Source organism: Typopeltis vanoorti, chromosome 18, assembly GCF_054136105.1.
Source record: "Typopeltis vanoorti isolate ZY-2024b chromosome 18, IOZ_Tvanoo_1.0, whole genome shotgun sequence".
Lineage (NCBI taxonomy): Eukaryota > Metazoa > Arthropoda > Arachnida > Uropygi > Thelyphonidae > Typopeltis > Typopeltis vanoorti.
The window spans coordinates 51901561-51925094 of record NC_143566.1 but is presented as its reverse complement, the minus strand read 5'-3'; the positions used below and the strand labels follow the sequence as shown (position 1 = coordinate 51925094).

Genomic DNA, 23534 nt, shown 5'->3' with positions numbered 1-23534 from the left:
AATAAATATGTATGAAAGTTACCTGAAAATCATCAATTCATGTGTTTTGCTTACTGGTGGTTTTTTCTACTCCTTTCTTGTTCATTTATTTTTATTTTGGGAGAAAATCCACAATCAGGTAAAGTAGCTTAAAAAATCACAATACTAATAGACCAAAACATGTAACTTCTAATTCAGTTAAACACAATGAGTCGATCTCAGCCATATGTACTGTGGGACTGCAATGGTAACAAATGTAATGGTCTCTGACCTTTTTTTTTTTTTTTTTTTCTATTGCCACTTTTTCCATGGTTTATTACAGGTTCATCATCATCACGAACCGCTGTCTGTTGGTGTCCGATGCCTCTTTCACTATCTTCTTCCACCTTTCTTTGTTCAGTGCACAGTGTTGCAGTTTCTGTACATCCATTCCACACCAGTCCTTTATATCGTCTATCCATTCTCTGTATGGTCTACTTCTGTTTAAACCATCCAAAATACCAAACACAAATAATTGCAGCTTCCGTTTTATAATCTTCTGCATTAGATTTTTTAGTTGTATCTTCCGATAGAGCTCTTCATTTGTGATTTTCTGTACCCATCCTATTCTTAGAATCGTCCTGTAACAAGTTCTTTCAAATGCCAAAATTCTTTTTCTTGATTCCTTATTTATTACCCATGTTTCAGATCCATACAGTACACTGCTAAAGATGCATATTTCCAGTACTTTTAGTTTTGTTTACAGGCTGATCACTTTACTTTTCCAGATGTTATTCATGGCCTTCACATTTGGTCTTCCCTTTGCAATCTTGATCTTTATTTCTTTTTTACAGTCCAAATCATACATCATTTTACTTCCCAAATATGTGAATTGTTCTACATTTTCTATATCAATTCCATCCACTTGTATCTTTTGTTTCATGTTCTTCTCACCAAATACCATTGTCTTTGTTTTTCCAAGTTCATAACAAGTCAAAATCTCTTCCCTTCCTCATTTAACAGTTTCAGTGTTTTTTGTAGTTTAATCCAAACATCTGATCCAACTGAATAAGTGAAATAATCTTCAATGGAATGAGAGTTCATACCTACTCCACACAAAATCCCCAACCACTATCTAAGCCTTGGCTCTCTAACAAGTATGCCAAAGCAAACCTAAAGATAAGAATGACCTTTGGTGTCAGTTTTCTTCAACTTTTATATAAATGACCAAAGAAAATCACCTACACTGCAACTACCACCTATACTACACCACAATCAACTCAGCATGCTCCGCTGATCTTTTGCTAAGAAGATATCAGAAAAATCCCCAGTAAATCAGTGTGATTTAGTTTATTAACCTAAATACTAGCATAAATTAATTTCCTTCAAAGTAGTCTCCTAGCCTGTCACACACGTCCAACATTCCAGACACTTTCTGAAACAATTCTAGAAGTCATATTTCATTAGTTCTTTTAGGCACATTGTCGTGGACACTTCAATTTCTTGTATTGAGGCAAAATGCTTTCCCTTCATTGTCAATTTCAACTTTGGAAAGAGCCTGAAGTCACAGGGTGAATACAATGGATGCGGGCACACACAGTAATATTTTTGTCTGACAAGAACCATTAAATAAGAAGAGATGTATGACACAGGGCATTATTGTGATACAAATGAAAGCATTCGCTCACTTCTGCAGTCTTTTTCAATGCACATTATTCTTCAAATATTCCAGTACTTCTTTATAATATTCAGAGCTGAATGAAGTGTCTCTAGGTATGAACTCCACCTGCAATACCCTCCAGATAAAAGACAATCAATAAGACTGACATTGGATTTCGATTGTCGTCCCTTTTTTTTGGCTGAGGTGAGTTGGCCGTTTTCCGTCTGCTCTGGATCCTGGTCTAAGGATTATAACTGCACACCCAAGATTCATCTCCTATTATGAAGATCCAAACTGAAAACAGTTTGGATCTAAAGTCACACAATCAGGAAATTCCAATGAAATTGCCAATGTTCACTCATTGTTCCTGATCACCACTTTCCATTTTTGTAAGTGATGAAAACACAGGTCAGAACCTTCTGATCAACTTGAAACTCATCATGTGACTTACAGATGGATATGAGATCACGTGATTCTCTCTTAGCTTTGCTCTTCAACTGACAGATCAAGTGCTGCAACTACATTCACTGTACTCTTTGACTACACCTTGTACTTGTCTAATGTCAACCAAACAACAGGAAGCAAACCTTTATCCAGCTTTCTCTAAAAAGAGTAGACAAAAGTCAAAATTAAACTGTTGTCTCGCTGCCCTCACCTTAATCCTCTCAAAAATAATGGAGAATGTCAGCCTGGTTGGCCAAGTGGTTAACGTATCAGCTCTCCAGAAAAACGACTGGGGGTTTGAATCCCACTGTGGGCATGGATGTTTGTGATTGTCTGTGAAAATACTAGTGGTGGTGGGCAGTAGATGGTGTTGGTGTAATTGGTTCATTAGTGGAGTGAGTGGTGGAGACAGAGAGTTGTAGAGTAGGTGCCTTCCCTCGATGAGTCGTTGGACTCCCTAGAGATGTCATAATAATAATGTCGTTAACAGTAAACAGCTTCATTAGCTGGAATACCGCCAATTATTCAGTGATCACTAATATGGATTTCACCACACTTGTTTCACAGATCTCTTAGTTAACGTTACTTGCCTTTGGACACAAGCCATAAAAAAGGTGGGAGAAATTGAAGCGTTTGCTACTGACATTTCAAGACATTTCACTGGAGTTGGCATGGTGATCTTCTTACCAAATTATCATGTTAGCTGCCATTTGCAAATGGATCACTAGCATGGTAATGGTCTCTTCCATCAGATTTCTATATTTATCAGCAAACCTTAGAGTTCAAATGATTCCAGCATCAGACATTCCATAACAAATGTTGTAAACATTAATCTCCTTGCCATTCTCCAGCTGATGAAAATAATCTAGTAATTTTCAAGCTACTAAACTACAGTTCTGTCTTATTTCTCAGAAGAAAGACCTACTTGGCATCGACAGTTGGATATAATGTCATATTCTGTTTATGAATTTGAGGTAGTCGTATATAAGTCCATATACCGTATATGTCAGCGTATAGAATGACTAGCGTATAAAAACGAGGCCTAAATTTTAGGCTATTTTTAGGTTTTAAGCTTATGTTGGTTGTATAAGATGACCCCCCGATTTCTTGTTTCTTGTATTAATGCAACGTTAGGTATTGTTGTTATATCCGTTATTTTTTTTGCATAGCATAGATTTAGTATTTACATGAATTACCCTAATTAAAAGTGATTAGCCCCAATTTTAATTAATTATTAATTTTGCAATTTTTTTTAATTTTAGGATTATTAAAATTGCTATCATTTAAATTCATGGAAGAACCAGCAACAAAACGAACAAAGTATGAAGCTCGATTTAAAATAAGAGTAATTGAAATGGCAAAGCAAACTAATAACTGTGCTGCTGCAAGAAAGTTTGACAATAACCGAGAAGATAATAAGAGAATGGAGGAAGAAAGAAGATATTTTTAAAAAATTGCCAAAGAAAAAATGTGCAATAAGAACGGGGATCACCTGATGGCCACAACTGGAAAATCACATTGCAGAATGGGTATTCGAACAAAGGCAGAATGGTTATCTTGTTATAAGAAATATGATTACAGCATATGCATAAAATGGTCAAGATTGAATCCTGATGAAAGTATAGAATTTCAAGCTACTTCAGGATTGTGTAACCGTTTTATGAACAGACAAAGTCTGGTAATACGACAAAAAACTAAAATTGCTCAAAAACTATCAGCAGATCTTGACCACAAACTTACCAGTTTCCATAAATTTATTATTCAGTTGAGACAAGAACATAAATTTCCTATCAAATATTGGAAATATGGATGAAACTCCTATGAGCTTTGATATGATATGCAATAAAACAGTGGAGTCTAAAGATAGTAAGAGTGTGCTAGTTCGAAGTTTTGATCAAAGCATGGAATAAAGTTAAAATAAAGATTGCAATAAAATCATTTAGAAAATGTGGTATCTCTAATCTTATGGGTGGTATGGAAGATGATCTGTTGTGGGACACTGATGACGATGAAAATGAAATCAATTCACTGGATTCGAACTGGGATCCATATGATGATCATTTAAACAATGAATCTGAAGCACTATTTTCAACAGAGGATGATGATGAAAATTGAAGTTAATAATTATAATTTGTTTTTTAAGACTTACATCATCATCAAATTCCTGCCATGTACCCTCAAGGGGTGTACAGGATATGATAGTACTACATGAAAAAAATTACATCATTACTAACTTCCTATCTACAATTTTCCTCCAAATCAGTCTGTTACTTGTCAAGACTCCAACATTATCAGATCTTATATTTCTATCGTCAAAGGCACATTGTACCATATCAATCCACCTATATCTTGGTCTTCCACTGGGTCGTTTTGCTGCCAACCTGGCAGAGAACACTTGTTTTGCTAGTCTTTCTTCACCCATTCTGTTTAAGTGACCATACCACATGAGATTAGCTCTACTAATGCATTCCTGGATGCTGACAATGTCAAGCTCTTTCCTAATATCCGCGTTTTTAATAAGATATTGCCATTGACGACATCTGTCACACCTCTAATCTTTCTCAGGCCTCTCATATCTGCGGTCTCTAGTCTTTGGTCAAGTGTTTTACTTCTGACCCAGCTCTCAGATCCATAAGTTAAAACTGGTTTGAACACTGACTTGTATACAGCTAATTTAGGGTTCCGACTAATTTCTCTCTTATTCCATATGAATTTATTCAATTGACTTCCCACCATACCAGCTTTGCTGATTCTATTGTCTATTTCTATATTTAATTTACCATCTTCACTAAAAATCGTGCCTAAGTAGCTGAAATGTTTTACTTGTTCCACAGGTTCTCCATTCAAAATACAGGTGACATTTTCAATGATTCTGCCTAGTTTTATTGCTGACCTTCATACCATATCTATTACAACAGTTATTCAATTTAGTCAGAGAATCTTGCAGACTTGTAGTGGATTTATTTAGAAGTATAACATCATCTGCAAAAAGCAAAGAGCTGATATTAACATCTCGAATTTTGATATCAAGTTTAATACCACTTTTCTTCATAATGTGATCCATATAGATGATGAATAGCAGAGGGGATAATGTACACTCTTGTCTCACACCAAATTTAACATTAAATCATCTTCCCGTACTTCTTTCAATTCTAACTGCTGACTTACAACTCAAATAAAGACTAAGTATTTCTTGATATAATGCCCAATTGACACCATATAACTGTAGCGTATTGAATATAGCTTCTCTATGACTATAGCTTCTCTCTTGGCACCTTGTCATATGCCTTTTCCAAATCAACAAAACTTAAATACAGATCTCTGTTATATTCCCATGCTTTCTCGACTATTTGTCGTAAAGTGAAGATCTGATCCTGACAGCCTCTATTTGGCCTGAATCCAGCTTGTTCTTCACCAAGCTTTTCTTCCACAATTCTTCTCAACCATTTCTCAAGTATACTTGCATAGATCTTGCCAGGAACACTCGGTAGGGAAATGCCTCTGTAATTCTCACATTCAGTTTTATTTCCCTTTTTATATATGGGTACTATGAGAGCTCTACTCCAATCATTGGGAATTCATCCCTCTGTCCAGGCTTTCTGAACTATGAAGTGCAGCCACTGTAAGACTTTTATACCACCATACTTCAGCATTTCTGGTCAAATATCATCTACTCCTGCTGCCTTTCCACATTTCAAGCCTTTGATGGCTTTTTCTACTTCAAGTATGGATATGTTCCTGACTGCATGCCTGGTCAGTGTTTTTTACCACTGTGCTGTCATCACTGCTTGTTTCATTTAGCAGTTTTTCAAAGTAAATATTTCATACCTCAAGGATATCTTTTTCTACTGTTTTCATGTCACCTTTTATCATCTCTAACTCCTTTTACAGTACTCTTTTCTCCATTCCTAGCTTCTTCAACAACCTCCAGAATATTTTGCCACCTTCTTGATATTTATTTTCTATATTCTTGCCAATGTCCTCCAATGACTTTTGTTTAGCTATTTTTACACAGTGTTTAGCATTCTTGCATTTGTCTCTATATTCTCTAAGAGCACAAGCTGACTTATTTGCCAGTAACTTTTGATATGCTTTCTTTTTTTCTTTCATTGCCTCTTTAACTTCCTGTGTCCACCATGGAGTTCTAATTTTTCTATCCTTGCAGACAACTTCACCACATGCCTCTCTGGCAGAATCAATCAATGTTTTTTCAGTGTTTGCTACTGAATCTCCAAGGTTTGTTTCCTGTTCTTAAACTCTTTCATTTTTTTTTCAATAATCTTTGTGTATTTTAGTCTACAGTTCGCATCTGAGAGCTGCTCAACTTTTGTTCGCTTTAAAACTTTCTTACATGTCATTCTTTTCAATATGAAATTCAATTTTATCCTGCTCAAGACTAAATAGGGATCACTTCCAATTTCAAATCCTCCGTACACTCTGGTGTCTTGCACCAGAGAGAAAATATACTATCAACAATAACATAGTCAATGAGACTTTTCTTATTCCTAGCCTCTTCTCTCCATGTGAATTTGTGCACATTTTTATGTTGGAACATGGTGTTAGTAATAATCACTCCATGTCCTGAGCAGAAATCCAACAGATATTTGCCATTATTATTAGCTTTGTCTTTTCTCCAAATTTTCCCAAAATATTTTTGTATGTCTCACAATCATTTCCTACTCTGCTATTTAGATCCCCAACAAGGACCAACTTTTCCTTTTTCATTGTGTCAGTTGCTTTTTCTAAAGCATCAAAAAATTCCTCCACTTCTACCTTAGTAGAACCTTCTGTGGGACCATAGGCACAAATAAGTCTCATTGTCCAGTTCCCCATTCTCATGTTTGCCCACGTTACTCTACTTGAGACTGACTGCCATTCAAGAAGATTAGCCTCGTAGTATTTTGTGTTGAATACTATGGCTACTCGTTCTTTTCCTTGATTATCATTGCTGAATATAACATTTTGTATTTATTGCCCAGAAAGACCTCACCAGTTTTTGTCTTTTTTGTTTCAGTCACCCCTATTATGTCGATCTGGTACTTATCTAATTCCTCAGCTAGCTCCATTTCTTTGCCATTCAGGTTTCTTATGTTGATAGTACCGATCTTTAACTCTGGTGATGTTGAGTTGGGGTGTGTTTTCAGATTTGTTCCAGGAGCTGAATTTTCGCTGTTCACCCTAGTTCCCTGTCCAAAACAACGGGGGCCTTGTTTAACCGGGCAACGCCCCAGCTGGCATGAAATTTTGTCATGTTGTACCATCATTTTTTATTTTGGTTTAACCAATAAGAATACAACTTGGTTGGCTAAATCCAATCCCAAATTGCCAGCCCATCCTTGTTCACTCAGTATCCAAGTAGATACCCAACAGGGTGCAACATGAGAAGGTGAGGATTGGACATTAGGTCAGAAGCTCTGGTAGGTTCTCCACATTCCTTTAAAGGCTATGTGGAGGTCTCCTCTCAGTTATACAGCTTTGACCCTTAAGCACCCCATCTATTGTAATATTTTAAATAAATTTATGTAACAAAAAACGAATCTGATATGTTTATAAACACTGCTATTTTCTTATATAATGATATATTGTAACTATCTAAATGTTCATCCAAGAAATTAAAATCTTATAATCAAAGTAGTTGTAAGCCATCTTCCCTTTTCATAATCGCCATATAAAATGACCCATGATTTCGAGGGGTTTTCTGTAGTATTTGAGAGTCATCTTATACGCCGACATATACGATATATATATATATATATATATATATATATATATATATATCAATTTAGTTTATTAGTAACTTCAACATTCCAGGAGGTGAATTTTTTAAGAAGTCTGTAAAATGATCTGTATATTGGGAGGGTCATAGTCTAAGGGATGGTAGGTTGAGCAATCTTTAAGTAAAGAAGTAAGTTTCAATGTATAATCATAGTAGTTTAGAACTACTGTAGCATATGAAGCACTACTGGAAATCAAGAATAATAATAAAATAGTAATTATCAAATCTTCACAGACTCCTTAAAAAGATCATGAAGTTGCTAATAAACTAAAACCATTTAATTCTAGCCCACTCCCACCATATATATGGACTACCTAAAATCCATAAAGAGAATGTGCCATTACACCCACCTGTTTATGCTATTGATTCACCCACATACAAATTAGCAAAATATTTAGCAAATGTGCTTCCCCAATATACTGGTAACCCCTTCACACAGAAAAAACTCAGCCCACTTCAAGAGTGGTGACTCCTGCAATGAGTCTTTAGACTCCTTGGAGGTCTGATATTAATAAAAAGTCTTATTGACTACATTACTGTGATGGTGTTATTTCCACACTACTTCAGAAAACAAGAGTTTATATTGGATTTGAAATAGGAAGCGAACGCTGTTTACCTTTGAGCAGGATACAACTCAACTTCATATTGAAAAAAAAGTGTGTAGAAAAATATTTTAAATAAACAAATTTTTGCAGCTGACTGTATACTCAGGTACAGAATATTATTCATGAAAAAAATTAAAGAGTTTGAAAATAAGAACCAAACCTTGGAGAATCAAACTCTGAAAAAAACGTCATTCAACCAGGTATGCCTGTGGTAAATTGTTTACAAAGACTGAAAAATTTGAACTTTCTAGAAGAACTCAAGAAGGCGGATAAGCAATCCAGGGAAAAGAAGAAAGAAATCAAAAGTTCTTAGCAAATGAGTCATCAAGTGCAATGAGAGAATACAGAGAAAATTGTAAGAAGGTTAAACTATATGTAAAAGTAATTCAAAAGTAAGGGGAAAGCATTGTACGAATATAGGAGATAAATATCACAAAAGTGACAAAATGTTCTGTAAGCTATTGATAAACCTTATAAAATTAAGGAATTTTATAAGTCTTGTCAATAGCCTATAGAAAAAGAATCAGAAACAAAAATGGTGACAAAATCAAAAGATATTATGGATGTCAGGAGCAATTATTCTGAAAAACTGTTAAATGAAACAAGAAATTAGAGCAGTGGTAGAAAATGAAACTTTTAGATTTCAGTAGTTGTAAGACATCTTCCATAATTCTAGTATAGCGACCAAACAGTGAGAACTAATATAAAAACTTTATTAAACCTATAAACAATAAATTTAGTTTAATCCTTTATCCAAGTATAAGCAAACAAAGTTTGCACCTGAAGTATCTTCAGGACTGAGGCAACTCATGGTAAAGGTGGACCAAGCTCTCATCACTCCTTGTCTTAGTATCTCCCACAATGCAAAAATATAATGCTATGCATTACGGGAAGGGCCACTACGCAGACCGGTTTCGACCTTTATTGAGGTCTCGTCAGTGGGAGCCAGACCCAGAGATGGTGATACCAAGGAGGAAGCAATGGAGAAGTCATATTTACCTATACAAGTTGCCAAAAGGCATCTCACCTTATTATTAAATTACTCTGGATTTAGAGAAAGATGTCGGATGTTTTTTTCCACTTGGTTAGACTATAATAAATTTAGTTTAATCCTTTATCCAAGTGTAAGCAAACGAAGTTTGTACCTAAAGTATCTTCAGGACTGAGGCAACTCGTGGTAAAGGTGGACCAAGCTCTCATCACTCCTTGTCATAGTATCTCCCATAATAAAAAACACATCTCCTTGCGGACATGTATTAAACTCAATTAAACTAAAAAGGATTAAACTAAATTTATTATAGTCTAACCAAGTGGGAAAAAACTTCCAACATTGCTATCTAAATCCAGAGTAATTTAATAATAAGGTGAGACAAATTTTGGCAACTCGTATAGGTAAATATGACTTCTCCATTTCTTCCACCTTGGTATCACCACCTCTGGATCTGGCTGCCACTGATTAGACCTCGATAAAGGTCAAAACTGGTTGGAAGCTTGGGTGAGGAATGGCAATGCTGCAGCCCATGAAGTTTTAACTGAGGCTCGGCTGTTGCTGTCACCCAGGTCCTGGAGGGAAGGGGGGAGTAATCAACGGCAATGCTGTAGCCCATGAAGTTAACCGAGGCATGGCTGTTGCTGTTACCCCTCAGATGACATATGAGCAAATGAGGTGAGCCTGTTACTGAAGGGAACAACGCTGAGTTTTTTAGAGTTTGACCTGTAATTGAACATTCAATAAAGATCTAAACTGGTCTTGATAGTGGCCCTTCCCTTAATGCATAGCATTATACATGTCAGCAAGGAGATATGCTTTGCATTATGGAACATACTAAGAACAAGGAGTGATGAGAGCTTTGCCCACCTTTACCACGAGTTGCCTCAGTTCTGAAGATACTTCAGGTGCAAACTTTGTTTGCTTACACTTGAATAAAGGATTAAACTAAATTTATTATAGTCAATCCAAGTGGGAAAAAACTTCCAAAACCTACCAATGTTTCAATAGTTATTCATGCTAGTAATATCTGTTGGTTTGAAATAGTTTTTATATATATATATATGAAAGAATGATCATTAACTCGGTTAACATACATATTTTTATAAAGAATTTAATGACTAGAACCGAGATTTAAGTAAAAAGGTTTTAATATAAAAACACGACTAGTTTCGGCTTGTAACAGCCTTCATCAGGTGACATTATAAAAGAAAGAAAAGAGAACAAACACTTAAATAAACTATGAACATCATAGAGAATCGCTATATATAACTGAAATTAAATTGTTGTGGTTGTATTTAAAGCTGTTTTTTCATTAGTTGTATTGTTGGGAAAGTGCATGCTAGTAGCATCTTGTGAACGTCAGTAAATGATTACAGCTGAATAAGAATCTGGGAGGTTGTAGCTCAAGTTATTATTTAGATGAACAAGATTGAAGATGATTTCTCTAGATTCCATGATTTTTCTCTCTAGTTCATCATTGCAACGGAAGATGTTAGTAGATTTTTCCCAGCAGACTTTGTAACTTTGGTTTTCATCATTAGGATTAGCTGAGAAAAGGATATGACTTGATAATGCACTGGCTCGCTGTCACTTGTAAGTAATGTCCCTCATGTATTCTTCCATATGCAATTCGACAGATTTGGCTGTCTGCCCAAAATAAGGAATATCACAATTACACAATATTTTTTATACACCAGGGTATTTGAGTTGATGATGAAAAGGTTTTGGGTGGTTTATTAAGAAACGGATCTTTGGAAGTGGAGTGAACAAGTTCTGATATTGTATTTTCTTAAAACATTTGATAATTTATGTGAAACAGCACTTATGTAAGGAATAGATATATTGCCTTTGAATCTATTTGTTTCTTCTGAGTGATGTCTAGGATGATTAAGAAGGAATTTTTCAATGATTCTCTTGGAATATCCATTAACTTCAAAAGAAGTTTTCAGATGGTTTATTTCTGTAAGAAGTTCATTTTCGTCAATAGAAGAGAATGGGCTCTTGTCCCAAGGTGGAAATTATTCCAAGCTTATGAGAAGGGAAATGATGGGACTGACTATGCAGATATCTGTTGGTATGTGTGGGCTTTCTATATATCGATATTTTGAGTTTACCAGAAGAGCGAGTCAGATTGACATCAATGAAACAGATAATTCCAAGAAAAGGCTTGGAATTATCTGTTTCAAACTCGGTAGTAAACTTAATACTTTGATGTCGGCTATTGAGATGTTCGAGGAAAACCATAAGGAATCATGTACATGGCTCCAAATAATGAATACATCATCTACATATCGTTTCCAATCTTTAGGTGTTAAAATAAAGGAAGAGATAGCCTTGGTTTCAAAATCCTCTAATTAAATATTTGCGAGTACAGGTGATAAAGGATTACCCATATCCAGTCCATCATTTTGTTTGTATATATTATCTTGAAATTTGAAGTGACTGGACCTGATGCAATGTGTAAGCAAGGCTAACATTTTTTTGGATAACTCGTCCTTGAGTAATGTTAGGACTTCATCTGTTGGGACATTAGTGAACAAAGAAGTTATGTCCAAGCTAGCCATGATGTCATCTTCATTAACTGTAATATCCTTGATGTATGTAACAAATTCTGTAGTGTTCTTGATAAAGGATGGTGACTTGCCTGAAAAACGTTTCAGGTATTTGGCAAGATATTTTGAAAGGTTGTACATCAGAGAATTGATACTTCTACAATTGGGCGTAATGGGGTGTGCTCTTTATGGATTTTAGGAACACCATATATGCAAGGAATTAACGGATGGAGAGAGCGTAGAGATAAGAGAACGTTTCGGGATAATTCAGTTGTTGTTTTTAATAAGTTGTTTGTACGATTTTGAAGTTCATGAGTTGAATCTCTCTCGAGTATTGAGTAGGTATCATTATGTAGTAATTCAAGCATTTTATTCTGGTAATCTTCAGAGTTGAGGATGACTGTTGCATTGCCTTTATCCGCAGGAAGGATAATTATATCTGTTGTTTTTTAAACTTTTAATAGCTTTGTGTTCTGTTGAAGTAATGTTATCTGCAGGTGGTTTTGCGTTATTGATAATAAAGACTGATTCGATACATTCAAATTTTGCATCTTGTGGAGGGAGAAAAGAAGTAGCTCTTTCTATTTTTGTAAGTAGTGTCTCCTTTGGTATTAATTTGGGAAGGAATAAAGTTTAGACTTTTACTAAGGATGCTTTTTTCTACATCTGAAAGGATATAAGAAGATTTGTTGATAACGACCTTGTCAATATTGATGTTTGGTTTTGAGAAGTTCCTATTATTTTGTAATCCTTTTAATGTTTCAAATTTACTTATAAGATTTACTTTGTTATCATATTGTATTGTGGCTGCTTGAGATTCACAGTATGTATTAAAGGTATGCCAACTTTCATTATCTAGAGATTCTTCCAATTTCTCTGATAGTTCTTTTTTTATTGAAAAGAAAAGCGAGAGTTCGTTTAGTATCCAAGATTCTTTCAGACAGTAGGTCTAATTTAGCTTTATGATAGATTCTCCTCGCACGTTCAGTTGTTATGTCTTCTTTAAACAACATAAATTTAGGAAAGACAGTGCGAAATTTGCATCATTTACAGAAGACCAACCTGTTGATGCTTAGTCCAAAAGTCACAAAGTCTGCTGGGAAAAATCTACTAACACCTTCCGTTGCAATGATGAACTAGAGAGAAAAATCGTGGAATCTAGAGAAATCATCTTCAATCCTGTTCATCTAAATAATAACTTGAGCTACAACCTCCCAGATTGTCATTCAGCTGTAATCATGTAATGGCATTCATGAGATGCTACTAGCATGCACTTTCCCAACAATACAACTAACGAAAGAACAGCTTTAAATACAACCACAACGATTTAGTGTCAATTATGTATAGAGACTCTCTATGATGTTCATAGTTTATTTAAGATTCAGTGTTTTAGTGTTTTTTTCTTTTGTCTTTCTTTTATAAGTCACCTGATGAAGGCTGTTACAAGCCAAAACCAGTCGTGTTTTTATATTAAAACCTTTTTACTTAAATCTCAGTTCTAGTCATTCAATTCTTTATAAAAATATGTATGTTAACTGAGTTAATGATCATTCTTTCATCTATAACCTTCATGACGAGGCTTCTAATATTAATAATAAAAGAAACTTCAACAAGACACTGAAGAGGATTGGACTAAGCATCAACAGGTTGGTCTTCTTGAAACATTGCAAATTTCATGCTGTCTTTCCTAAATTTATGTGCTTTAAAGAAAACATAACAACAGAATGTGTGAGGAGAATCTATCATAAAGCTAAATTAGACCTACTGTCTGAAAGAATCTCGGATACTAAATGAACGCTTGCTTTTCTTTTCAATAAAGAAAGAACTATAGCGGAGAAACTGGAAGAATCTCTAGATAATGAAAGTTGGCATACCTTTAATATGTACTGTGAATCTCAAGCAGCCACAATACAATATAATAACAAAGTAAATCTTTGTTATTATATTCCTTACTACTGAGTATTCTACATAAAATTTATGCAAATATACATGAGAAGAGGCTAAGAAAAACTGTAAAACAACGTAAGGTAAGAACAATTTGAGTTTAGACTGTTCTTACTTAAAAAAAAAGGGGGGGGTTGGAAGAAAACCATGAAAATGCAGTAAGAAAATCATAAAATTTGTTTTGAAGTGAAAATCAGATTTTCACTTCAAAACAAATAGTTGAAAAAATCATGAGAGTATAAATAAGAATCTCTATTAAAGTTCTGTAGATCTGGGAAAGCTATGTAAAACATCTGGTACGCAGAGCTAGTCTATATTTAACTTGTAAGTGAGCAGTTAGAATCAAAGAAGGTACAGGAAGATGGTTTGGTGTAAAAGTCATAGTGTTAGACACAGATGGATACTAGCACCACCATTATTCATCATCTATATAGAACATATTGTAGAGGAAAGTGGAATAAAATTCAGCTAACTGCACTGCTTTTAGCAGACAATGTAATACTCCAAAACAGATCCAATACAAATCAGGATTCTTTAAATAAGTTGATTAACTCTAGGAAATGTTTCAAATTTGCCATATGAATATCAGCAATAAAAAGATGGAAACTATCTTTTTATTGCTGATTTTGAAAACTGGAAAATATCAGATGCATCTTAAATGGGAACATATAGAAGAAGTGAAATATTTCAGCTATTTAGGACAATTTTTAGTGAAGGTGGCACATTAAATATGAAAATAGACAAAAAATAAATTTATATGGAACACTAAACTAAATTCATTTTAACTTATGAATCTGAGAGTTGGATTAGAAATAAAGATTAGAGACCACAGATGTAGAACTTTAAGAAAAGTTGGGATAGTGAACACATATCATCAATGGCAAAATCATATTAAAATAAAGATATTATAAATTGTACATATTTGGTCTGATGTATTAAAATAAAGAACTTTTAATAATAAAAGACCAGAAGATAAATGATAAAATATACAAAGAGCCAACAAGTTTCACTAGCCACTGTCTAGCATTTTCAAGGCTGAACTGGTGTGAAAACAAATGCATTAAGTTACATTTAAAACATACACTTTAGTAACTGTTAGGCTGTTACATTTGATCATACGTGTTTGATGGCGTGCATGTGTTCGAATGCTTCATTCAGAATCCGGTACATGACCACGTGTTGTGTAGTTTTTTGCATATTGTAGTTCTGTTGAACTGAGAGAGATGACGATTCATTGCCTGAAATCAAATTTCTTCAAATTTAACAACACTGTATACAAACAATCGGAAGGTCTAGCCATGGGTAGTCCCCTGTCACCACCATGTGCAGACCTTTTTATGAAAAAACTTGAAAAGGATATTCTTTCCACCATTTTACCAAAACCGTCAATTTGGTGGAGATATGTCGATGACGTGTTCATCATCTGGAAGGATACCATGGAAAATCTTCTCGTGTTTCTGAACAAAATCAACTCACTACAGAATAAAATCACTATAGAACTAGAAAATAACAAAGAACTTCCTTTTCTTGACATCCTAGTGAGGAGAGAAGATAACAATATCCAACTGTCCATTTACAAGAAACCCACTGATACAGGTAGATATCTACATTATTCGTCCAACCATCATAGATCACAAAAACACAGCATCATTCACATGCTCCGTAATAGAGCCTTAAGGTCTATTTCAAAAGAAGCAGATGTACAGAGAGAACTGTCACTAATAGCTAACACTCTATCTCTTAATGGATACCCTTCTAACATTTTAAACAAATGGCTATTTAAAGACAACCACCAACAACGTGTTACGGTGACCCAATATGTGTCCACAGCTGTCATTCCATATATTAATTCAGTTTCCACAAAATTGGCGAGAATGTTAAAAACTCATAACATCAGAGTGGTTTTTAAACTAACTACCATGATCAGAAAAATCTTAAGATCACCCAAAGATGAGGTACCTTTCTTCAAATGTCCTGGGGTATATGAAATTCCATGCACGTGTGGCCTTTCTTACATTGGTCAGACTTCTAGAAGTTTTGAAATAAGACAGAAGGAACATGTTGGGGGGGGGGGGGGAGATGTCAATCATAATAGAATCATCACATCTGGTTTAACTCATCATTTCTCAACATCAAATCACGTTATAGATTGGAAAAACAGTTCTATGCCTTACATCGAGAATGACTACAGACACAGAACTTTAAAAGAAGCAGTTGTGGTACTATGCACAGGCAATAATTTAAATAGAAATCAAGGTATTATTCTTAAAGACATATGGAAAAATCTCGGCCTAACAGTTACTAAAGTGTATGTTTTAAATGTAACTTAATGTTTTCACACCAGTTCAGCCTTGAAAATGCTAGACAGTGGCTAGTGAAACTTGTTGGCTCTTTGTATATTTTATCATTTATCTTCTGGTCTTTTAATAATAAAAGTTCTTTATTATAAAGATATCATGACAGAATTTGACAATATTAGCATTCAAGAATGTATGAGCAGAACTATCTAAATTAGTACAGTCACTTAAACTGAATGAATGAGAGAGAGAGAGAGAGAGAGAGAAAAGCAGGTGTTAGAAAAACAGATGTTCTATGTGAGGAAGGCAGGAAGAAAGCCAAAAGGATGACCACATCTAGGGGGTATTGATGCAGTTAGAAGTGCACTGAATACTTAAATATCAGATATAACATAGATAGAAGATATCGTGGGCTTATCAAAAAAAATAAATAAAAATTGTAGGATGTCAGTAATAATGTAAACTTTATCATATATTATCAAAGTGTCCTGTGTACTCCTTGATGGTGCATGTCAGGAATGTAATAATAACTATAAAATGATTTATTCATGCAATACAGATCAGAAAAAGGTAGATGTAGCTATAATATTCAACAATAAACATGAGAATAAGCTTTTTTTTTTTTTTTTTAATGGCAAACAACTTCAATAGTCATGTAGACAAATTCAAAATGTCAAACTAGAAAACATAAGTTGTTTTTGCCATTTCACTGAAGTTACCTTGTTGAAAAATGCTATTTTTCCAAGTATCAGTGATGCTTTTCCTGTCAGCTGGTGTAGAGATACTCTGAAAAAGAGCATTTTGCATCTTAAGAGATAGCAATAATAAATTTAAAAAAAAAAAAAAAAAAAAAAAGGAAGAACTAGGGTAAATCTGGAACTGAACAGTAAATGGATGTTGACTAACAGCTGCCTGAGTTCATTCATGATTAGAGGGAAGTAGAGGAATAACAGTAACCAGTTCAGTAAAACAGCATTCATGGTAATACAGAAATGAATTAATGCAGAAATCATCTATCTGAAAGCGAATGGAGGGAACCAGCAAGAAAATAATTAAATGATTAGCTGTCTTCTGGATGCAATCTAGCATTCTTAGAGGGAGTTTTTGTTGCATTCCCTTCCCAGAAGTGAAAGCAATATTCTAAGATTGGGTGAATTTGGGATTTATAAAGTGCTAAGCAGGGCTCTAGGCACAAGAGGCACTGACTTAGGGGAGCCAACATTGTAAAAAAAAAAAAGTATTAGTATTAGTCATCATCATCATCATCATCATCATACGTATCAAGGATTTAGGCCTAGCATGGCCTGTTCCAGCCTTAGAAGTCATCGTTGAATCGTTTAAGAGGATGTCCTGGTTTTCTTTTTCCTAATGGCTTGTACTTTAAGGGTTGTTTGGGTAATCTTTCTGTTTTCATTCTTTGAACGTGTTCCATCCATTTGTGTTTATATTTTTTAATTTTTTCTATTACTGGTTCTTGGTTTAATTCTTTCATAATATCTTCGTTTCTTTTGTGATCAAATAGGGTATATTTTGCAGTTTTTCTCATAAACTTCATTTCTGCTGTTGTTAATCTTTGTTTGTCTTTTTGTTTTATTGTCCAGATTTCGCTTCCATACATTAAGACCGGTAAGGCTAATGTATTGTATACTTTTAGCCTGGTTTGTTTTTGACCTAGGTTTGGTTTAAATATAGAGTTAATTACACCTGTTATTTTTAAATATTTTGCAATTTTTACGTTTGTATCTTTTTCATATTAGGTAAATATTTGCTTCCAGATGAGTAGGAAAGCTTGTAAGAGCAATATGTTAATTTTGGAGCATAAGCTCTTATTATGACTAGATTGAGACCATTGGACCAGAGGACGTATCAGTATTTTTCTGATGTCCTCCTTGTGAATGATCAGAGGCATACTGAGGGTGGTTTGTAGAATAGTAGGACAAGACTTGCTTTGGTCATCTAAACAGGAGCTGTAAGCAAAACTGAAAGAGATCAGCTAATTTATTTTATGTTGCCACTGTATCATCAAAGTGAGAGAAAGAGTTGGAAACAGTAGGTGAGTTTGGCCAAATGATTCAACAAGACAAAGCAGATTAACAAGAGAGAAAAATTGTTGATAGGCTGACAGTAATATGCAAATTTAATTGTATAGAACTAACATACTGTCCTGTACAACAATTTTTATGCGACTCTCACCCACAGGTTTTTAAGAAGGTTTTTTTTGGGGGGGGGGGGGGATTTTTATTTATTTATTTATTTTACATTTATTTCTTACAGTGTGGAAATTCTGCTCAAGACCATGCACAAAACCTTTTCAAACCACGTAATGGTAGACACCAGGAAATTATGATGTATTATTAAGTCAGATGAATAAATTAATCAGAAAATACGAACAAACATCATAGTTAATTTACTAAAATAAAGAAAAGATAAAAAAGAATTTTAGATAGCTCTTTTAAAAGATGGATATTATTTCTGGGAAAAATCCCATGTTACTCCTCTTAACAAACTATTATATTTACGGCTATTTGCCTGCTTCTGTTTAGGAGTGCCCCAGTTTAAAATGCCATTGGCTCTTTTCTCACAGATTCTTAGGGCATTGTAGATGTATATATATATCAATAAATATATGTTGCATAGAGGACAAGAAATTTGCACATACCTTTTTCTGGGTGTTGTGGCTCTTCTTTTGCGTTGTCCAAACTACTGTGTGTGTGTGGGGGGGGGGGGTTGGCAAGTGGGAGAATTGAAATAACAAATGGAAAAAACCCGGGTTTTTTTGAATAACATATATATATATATATATATATATATATTATAAGGGATGGGCACAGCGTTTTTTATATATTTATATGAGGTGGGAAAGGGTGAAAGGGGTTGAAAACAGCAAGAAAACAGTTCCAAAAATCGGTTGCTGTTTTCAATCCTTTTCTCCGCCCATCCCTTATAATATATATGTATATATATGTTATTCAAAACCTGGGTTTTTTCCATTTGTTATTTCAATTCTCCCACTTGCCAACCCCCCCCCCACACACACACACAGTAGTTTGGACAACGCAAAAGAAGAAGAGCCACAACACCCAGAAAAAGGTATGTGCAAATTTCTTGCCCTCTATGCAACATATATTTATTGATATATATACATCTACAATGCCCTAAGAATCTGTGAGAAAAGAGCCAATGGCATTTTAAACTGGGGCACTCCTAAACAGAAGCAGGCAAATAGCCATAGATATAATAATCTTTTAAAAGAGCTATCTAAAATAAATAAATAAACAAAAAAACAGAATGAATTTATATATATTAACTTACAGTGTAAGCCTTGCTTTTGCTACTCAGAATTTTAGAGATGCCAAAATCACCAATTTTTATTATGTCTTTTCTTTCATTTAGAAGAATATTTTGAGATTTTAAGTCCCGATGAAGAATTTGCCTTGAATGAATATGATGTATAGCCAGTACTATCTGAGCAAAAAAGTACAATGCTTCCTAAAAAAAAAAAAAGAAAAAAGAAAAAAAAGTTTAGTTTGGCATACATCTGCACGATATGAAACATTTTTTTTTTGCTGTTAAGGACATAAGTACGTGTTCTTTTGTATTTTTCTGTTTCTTTTTCTCTAGTGTCAAATGGATGTTTAATTTTACTCGTTAGAATTTTGGATATTTTTATATTTTGACAGATAAGTTATAGTTCAAAATGTCCATCTTTGTGATGAGGAATCTCAGACCACTGAAGAAGACTCTTTTAATAATGTTTCTTTATAATGTACATTTTTTATTGATAAAAAATGTTATTTTGTTAAGTGCTGTGAAAATTAAATAAAGCATTTTTAAGTTTTAAATAAGTAAAAATCAGTTTGAATTTCTAATATTGACTACGACACTTAACTTCACAATGATATCTCTTTCTAACAAAGTACAATATTTTCAATAATAATAATAATAAACTATGCTTTTTTTTAAGGGGAAAAATTATTAGTGATTATTTATTCATTAGCTAACACATTTCACCAAAGATTAATTCAATGGAATTAAATGAGTCTTAACTTGAGTTTTTAAAATTAAGTAACTAAATAAACATGGCTGATTCACTGCATTGGAAAACTGTATATCCCTGTAAAACAACTGATAGCATGAATTCCTATCCAGTGTGTTTCTTACGTTTATTTAGTTTTTCTTAAATATTTCTTAGTGCAGAAGTCTACTATTTGATCACAGTGATTAAGTTCTCATGAGTTCTAACTTTGATTAAAGATTTCCAAACATGAAATTTCAATGCTCAGATTCATATTCAGTATTCTGTTAACCAATCTGTATACGTGTGTGTATTTTTTGTTTTTTTCCTTCTTCAAAACTACCCTTTATTCTTTATTTTCTTATTCATATACTATGAATTCATATATTCATACACTAAATTCATAAATTATACACTGTACTACTAAAAGTCATAGCATACTCTAGCAATCAAGATGGCCATCCTGTATGTATCAATTCTGTGTTTCGGTTTATCAGAGATGTTTCTAGGAGAGTGCTGACTGGTCACTGCAATATTCTGACATTATTTGATTTGAACCACATACAGCAGCAAACAAATTAATCTGAACTCACATTTTAAATTAATATTCATCATGACATCAACAGGCATAAGTGATTTTGGACTGTCATGTGCAAAACAACCCCAGAACATCTTTTTAGATGGGTGTTTTTAACAGCTTGCTGAAGGTGAACAGGAGAAGTCTTCTCAGCTGCTGATTTGCAAATATAGGGTACTTGCTCTCCCTGGATAAAGAAATGGCTCTCATCTGAGAATATGACCTCCTTCCACTTCTCAACAGTCCAATCTTTGTACACTTTTGCCAACTGGAGCCACCTTTTCTGCATAGCCTTCATCATCAGTTGTTTCTCTTTTTGGTCTGTGCAGTCTTCCCTGGTTTCAACAATCTTCGATAGACTGTCATGTCAGAAACATTAATCCCACTAGCTTCCAAGTCTCTATATGTACAGCAGATAACCTTGGATTCATTTTGCTTTTCCTAACTAGTAAACAATCTTGAGTAAATGTAGTTTTCCTTTTTTTTTGCCCACATTTTCCTTTTCTGTCAGGAGAAAAGGTACCTGTCTTCCTAAACCTCTTTAAAATCACATTAACAGTACCCAAATCATCACCACACTCAGAACCAGGGCTAGGGTCTTTGCCGCCCGCAAGCAATTTCTATCTAAGCGCCCCTGTAACGATCCGGGCATGTGTGGTTCTTTTACGATAATAAAAATATAAATTATTTGAAATTTCTTAAATAAATTTTGACAGAACAGCCACACGTTGGTTCACTAAATGTAACGAACTGGTGGTGTTGACTATGCAGAATAATCATTAAAAACTCGAATATTCAAAAAATTCTCAAAAGTTAAAGCAAATTTTGATAAAGCCACTTCACTTTAATCGTTGAATATAATGATACAGGGATTATAGCCTTCTCACCGACCCGAATCGCTAACAAAATTAAAATTAATTTTAATTAAAGTTAAAATTTATTTGAACTAAATTTTAAAAAATTCTTCCATTTTACAAGATACTAAATTCTTAGTAACTTGTAAAACGTTTTTTAATAATTTTTTATAATTATTAAAAAATGTTTTTTAATAATTATAAAAATTATCTATCTTTTAGGAAAATAAAAGAAACTCATGATAGATGAGAAAATAAGAAAACATTTCAGAAATAATTAGAACATTTAATATAAGTATTCAAAAAATAACATCTTTACGGAATAACAGAAAATAAATTAAATTATATAAATATACTTAAAATTTTTTTAATTAAAATTTTAGGGTTTTTGATTTCATATTCACAAAATTAGAAATAATGGTCTTAACGTCTAATTCTGCACATATATCATTTTCAAATTTTCAATACTTGTTCTTAAGTAGGTTTTAATAAATTTCAACTTGGAAAAGGAACGTTCACCACTCGCTACAATAACAGATAAGGTTAATAGTATTCTTAAAGCAATTGAAAAGTTAGGGAAAGATAAATTATTGGACACAATAAAATTAAGAATATTAAAAGGGTTTTGAATATTTAAATTATCCTTCCGAAAAAATATCCCAGAAAGCACATAACTTGTCATATAGTTCTATTACATTTACATCTTTATTGTCGCCATCCTTCAAGAGAATCTCTAAATCGTCACGATTTTTTCGTAAATCTTCGTTATTAATTTGTAGTAATCTATACAAGAAATTGAAGTTATCATAATATATTTTTAGTTGTTCAAAACGTTCTATTAACGAACACATTGCAACATCTAGAAGTGTATAAACCATATTCACTCTAAATTTATCTTCAGGTGATTGTGGCATTTTGTCATGATGCTCGTAATCAAGTTGTCGTGTCTTCTTTTGTTGTCAAACTTCCGTACCAGTTTTAAATTATTGTTCTCCATCCACCTCTTCACTCAGTTCTTTTGCAGTTTTTAGAACCTCTTTAAAATTTGTATCTGATCGATACTCTTGTAAGAATATTTTTAAGTTTTCGATAGATTCTAAAGCAAATATAATGTTCATATTTTTGTCTTGAAGCATTTTACTCACAGGGTTTATTCTGTTAAGTAAATCATGCCAAGTTATAAGAGAACAAATAAATTTGTAGTCCTTTATTTTAGCACATAATGTTTGTGCTTCATGCTGAATTTCTTTATTAAAATTTTCATTATTTAAAATTTCAAAAAGTGCATCGTAAATTTCTCCTAACTGATATCATAGAGGGCGGATTTTACTTTCCCATCGCGTTTCTGATAGCTGTTTCAATGTTACATTTTTTACGAACTTTAAAAGGATTGCCCAACGTCTGTAAGAGAATGAAAAGAAATTGTATATTTCTTGAATAATTGCAAAGAAACTAATTGTATCTGCATTCACTTTGCATCGTTAATGATTAAATTTAGAGTATAAGCAGCATATGGCACGTAAAAAGCTCGAGGATTTTTGTTCAAAAGCAAATTTTGGAGCCCATATTTTTTCCCTTTCATATTTGCCCCATTGTCATACCCTTGATCTCACGTCTTCAATGGGAATGTTCCATTTTACCAGTTGTTCCATTATTGTCGCAAATAAACCACGTCCTATGGAATCTGATATATCTGCAAAACCTAAAAAGTTTTCCCTGATCTTGACAATTGTCACAGGAAACAAAGCGAATAATAATGGTCATTTGTTCTGTTTTACTTGCATCAGGTGTGCAAGTCTAAAATTATGAAATAATATTTAGATTTTCAAATTGATAATAAAATTGTATCCGTGATTGCGTT

General features: G+C 33.7%; 1 protein-coding gene across 1 annotated transcript in view; it reads right to left on the bottom strand.

Moving 5' to 3' along the window:
- LOC150096670 (serine/threonine-protein kinase Nek8-like) overlaps window positions 1-23534 on the bottom strand; it is a 253264-nt gene that overhangs the window by 201022 nt on the left and 28708 nt on the right. Inside the window, exon 4 of the mRNA XM_090408678.1 lies at window positions 19540-19716. Within this exon, the coding sequence (XP_090264804.1) occupies window positions 19540-19716 (177 nt within the window). The remainder of the gene's footprint in view (window positions 1-19539; window positions 19717-23534) is intronic.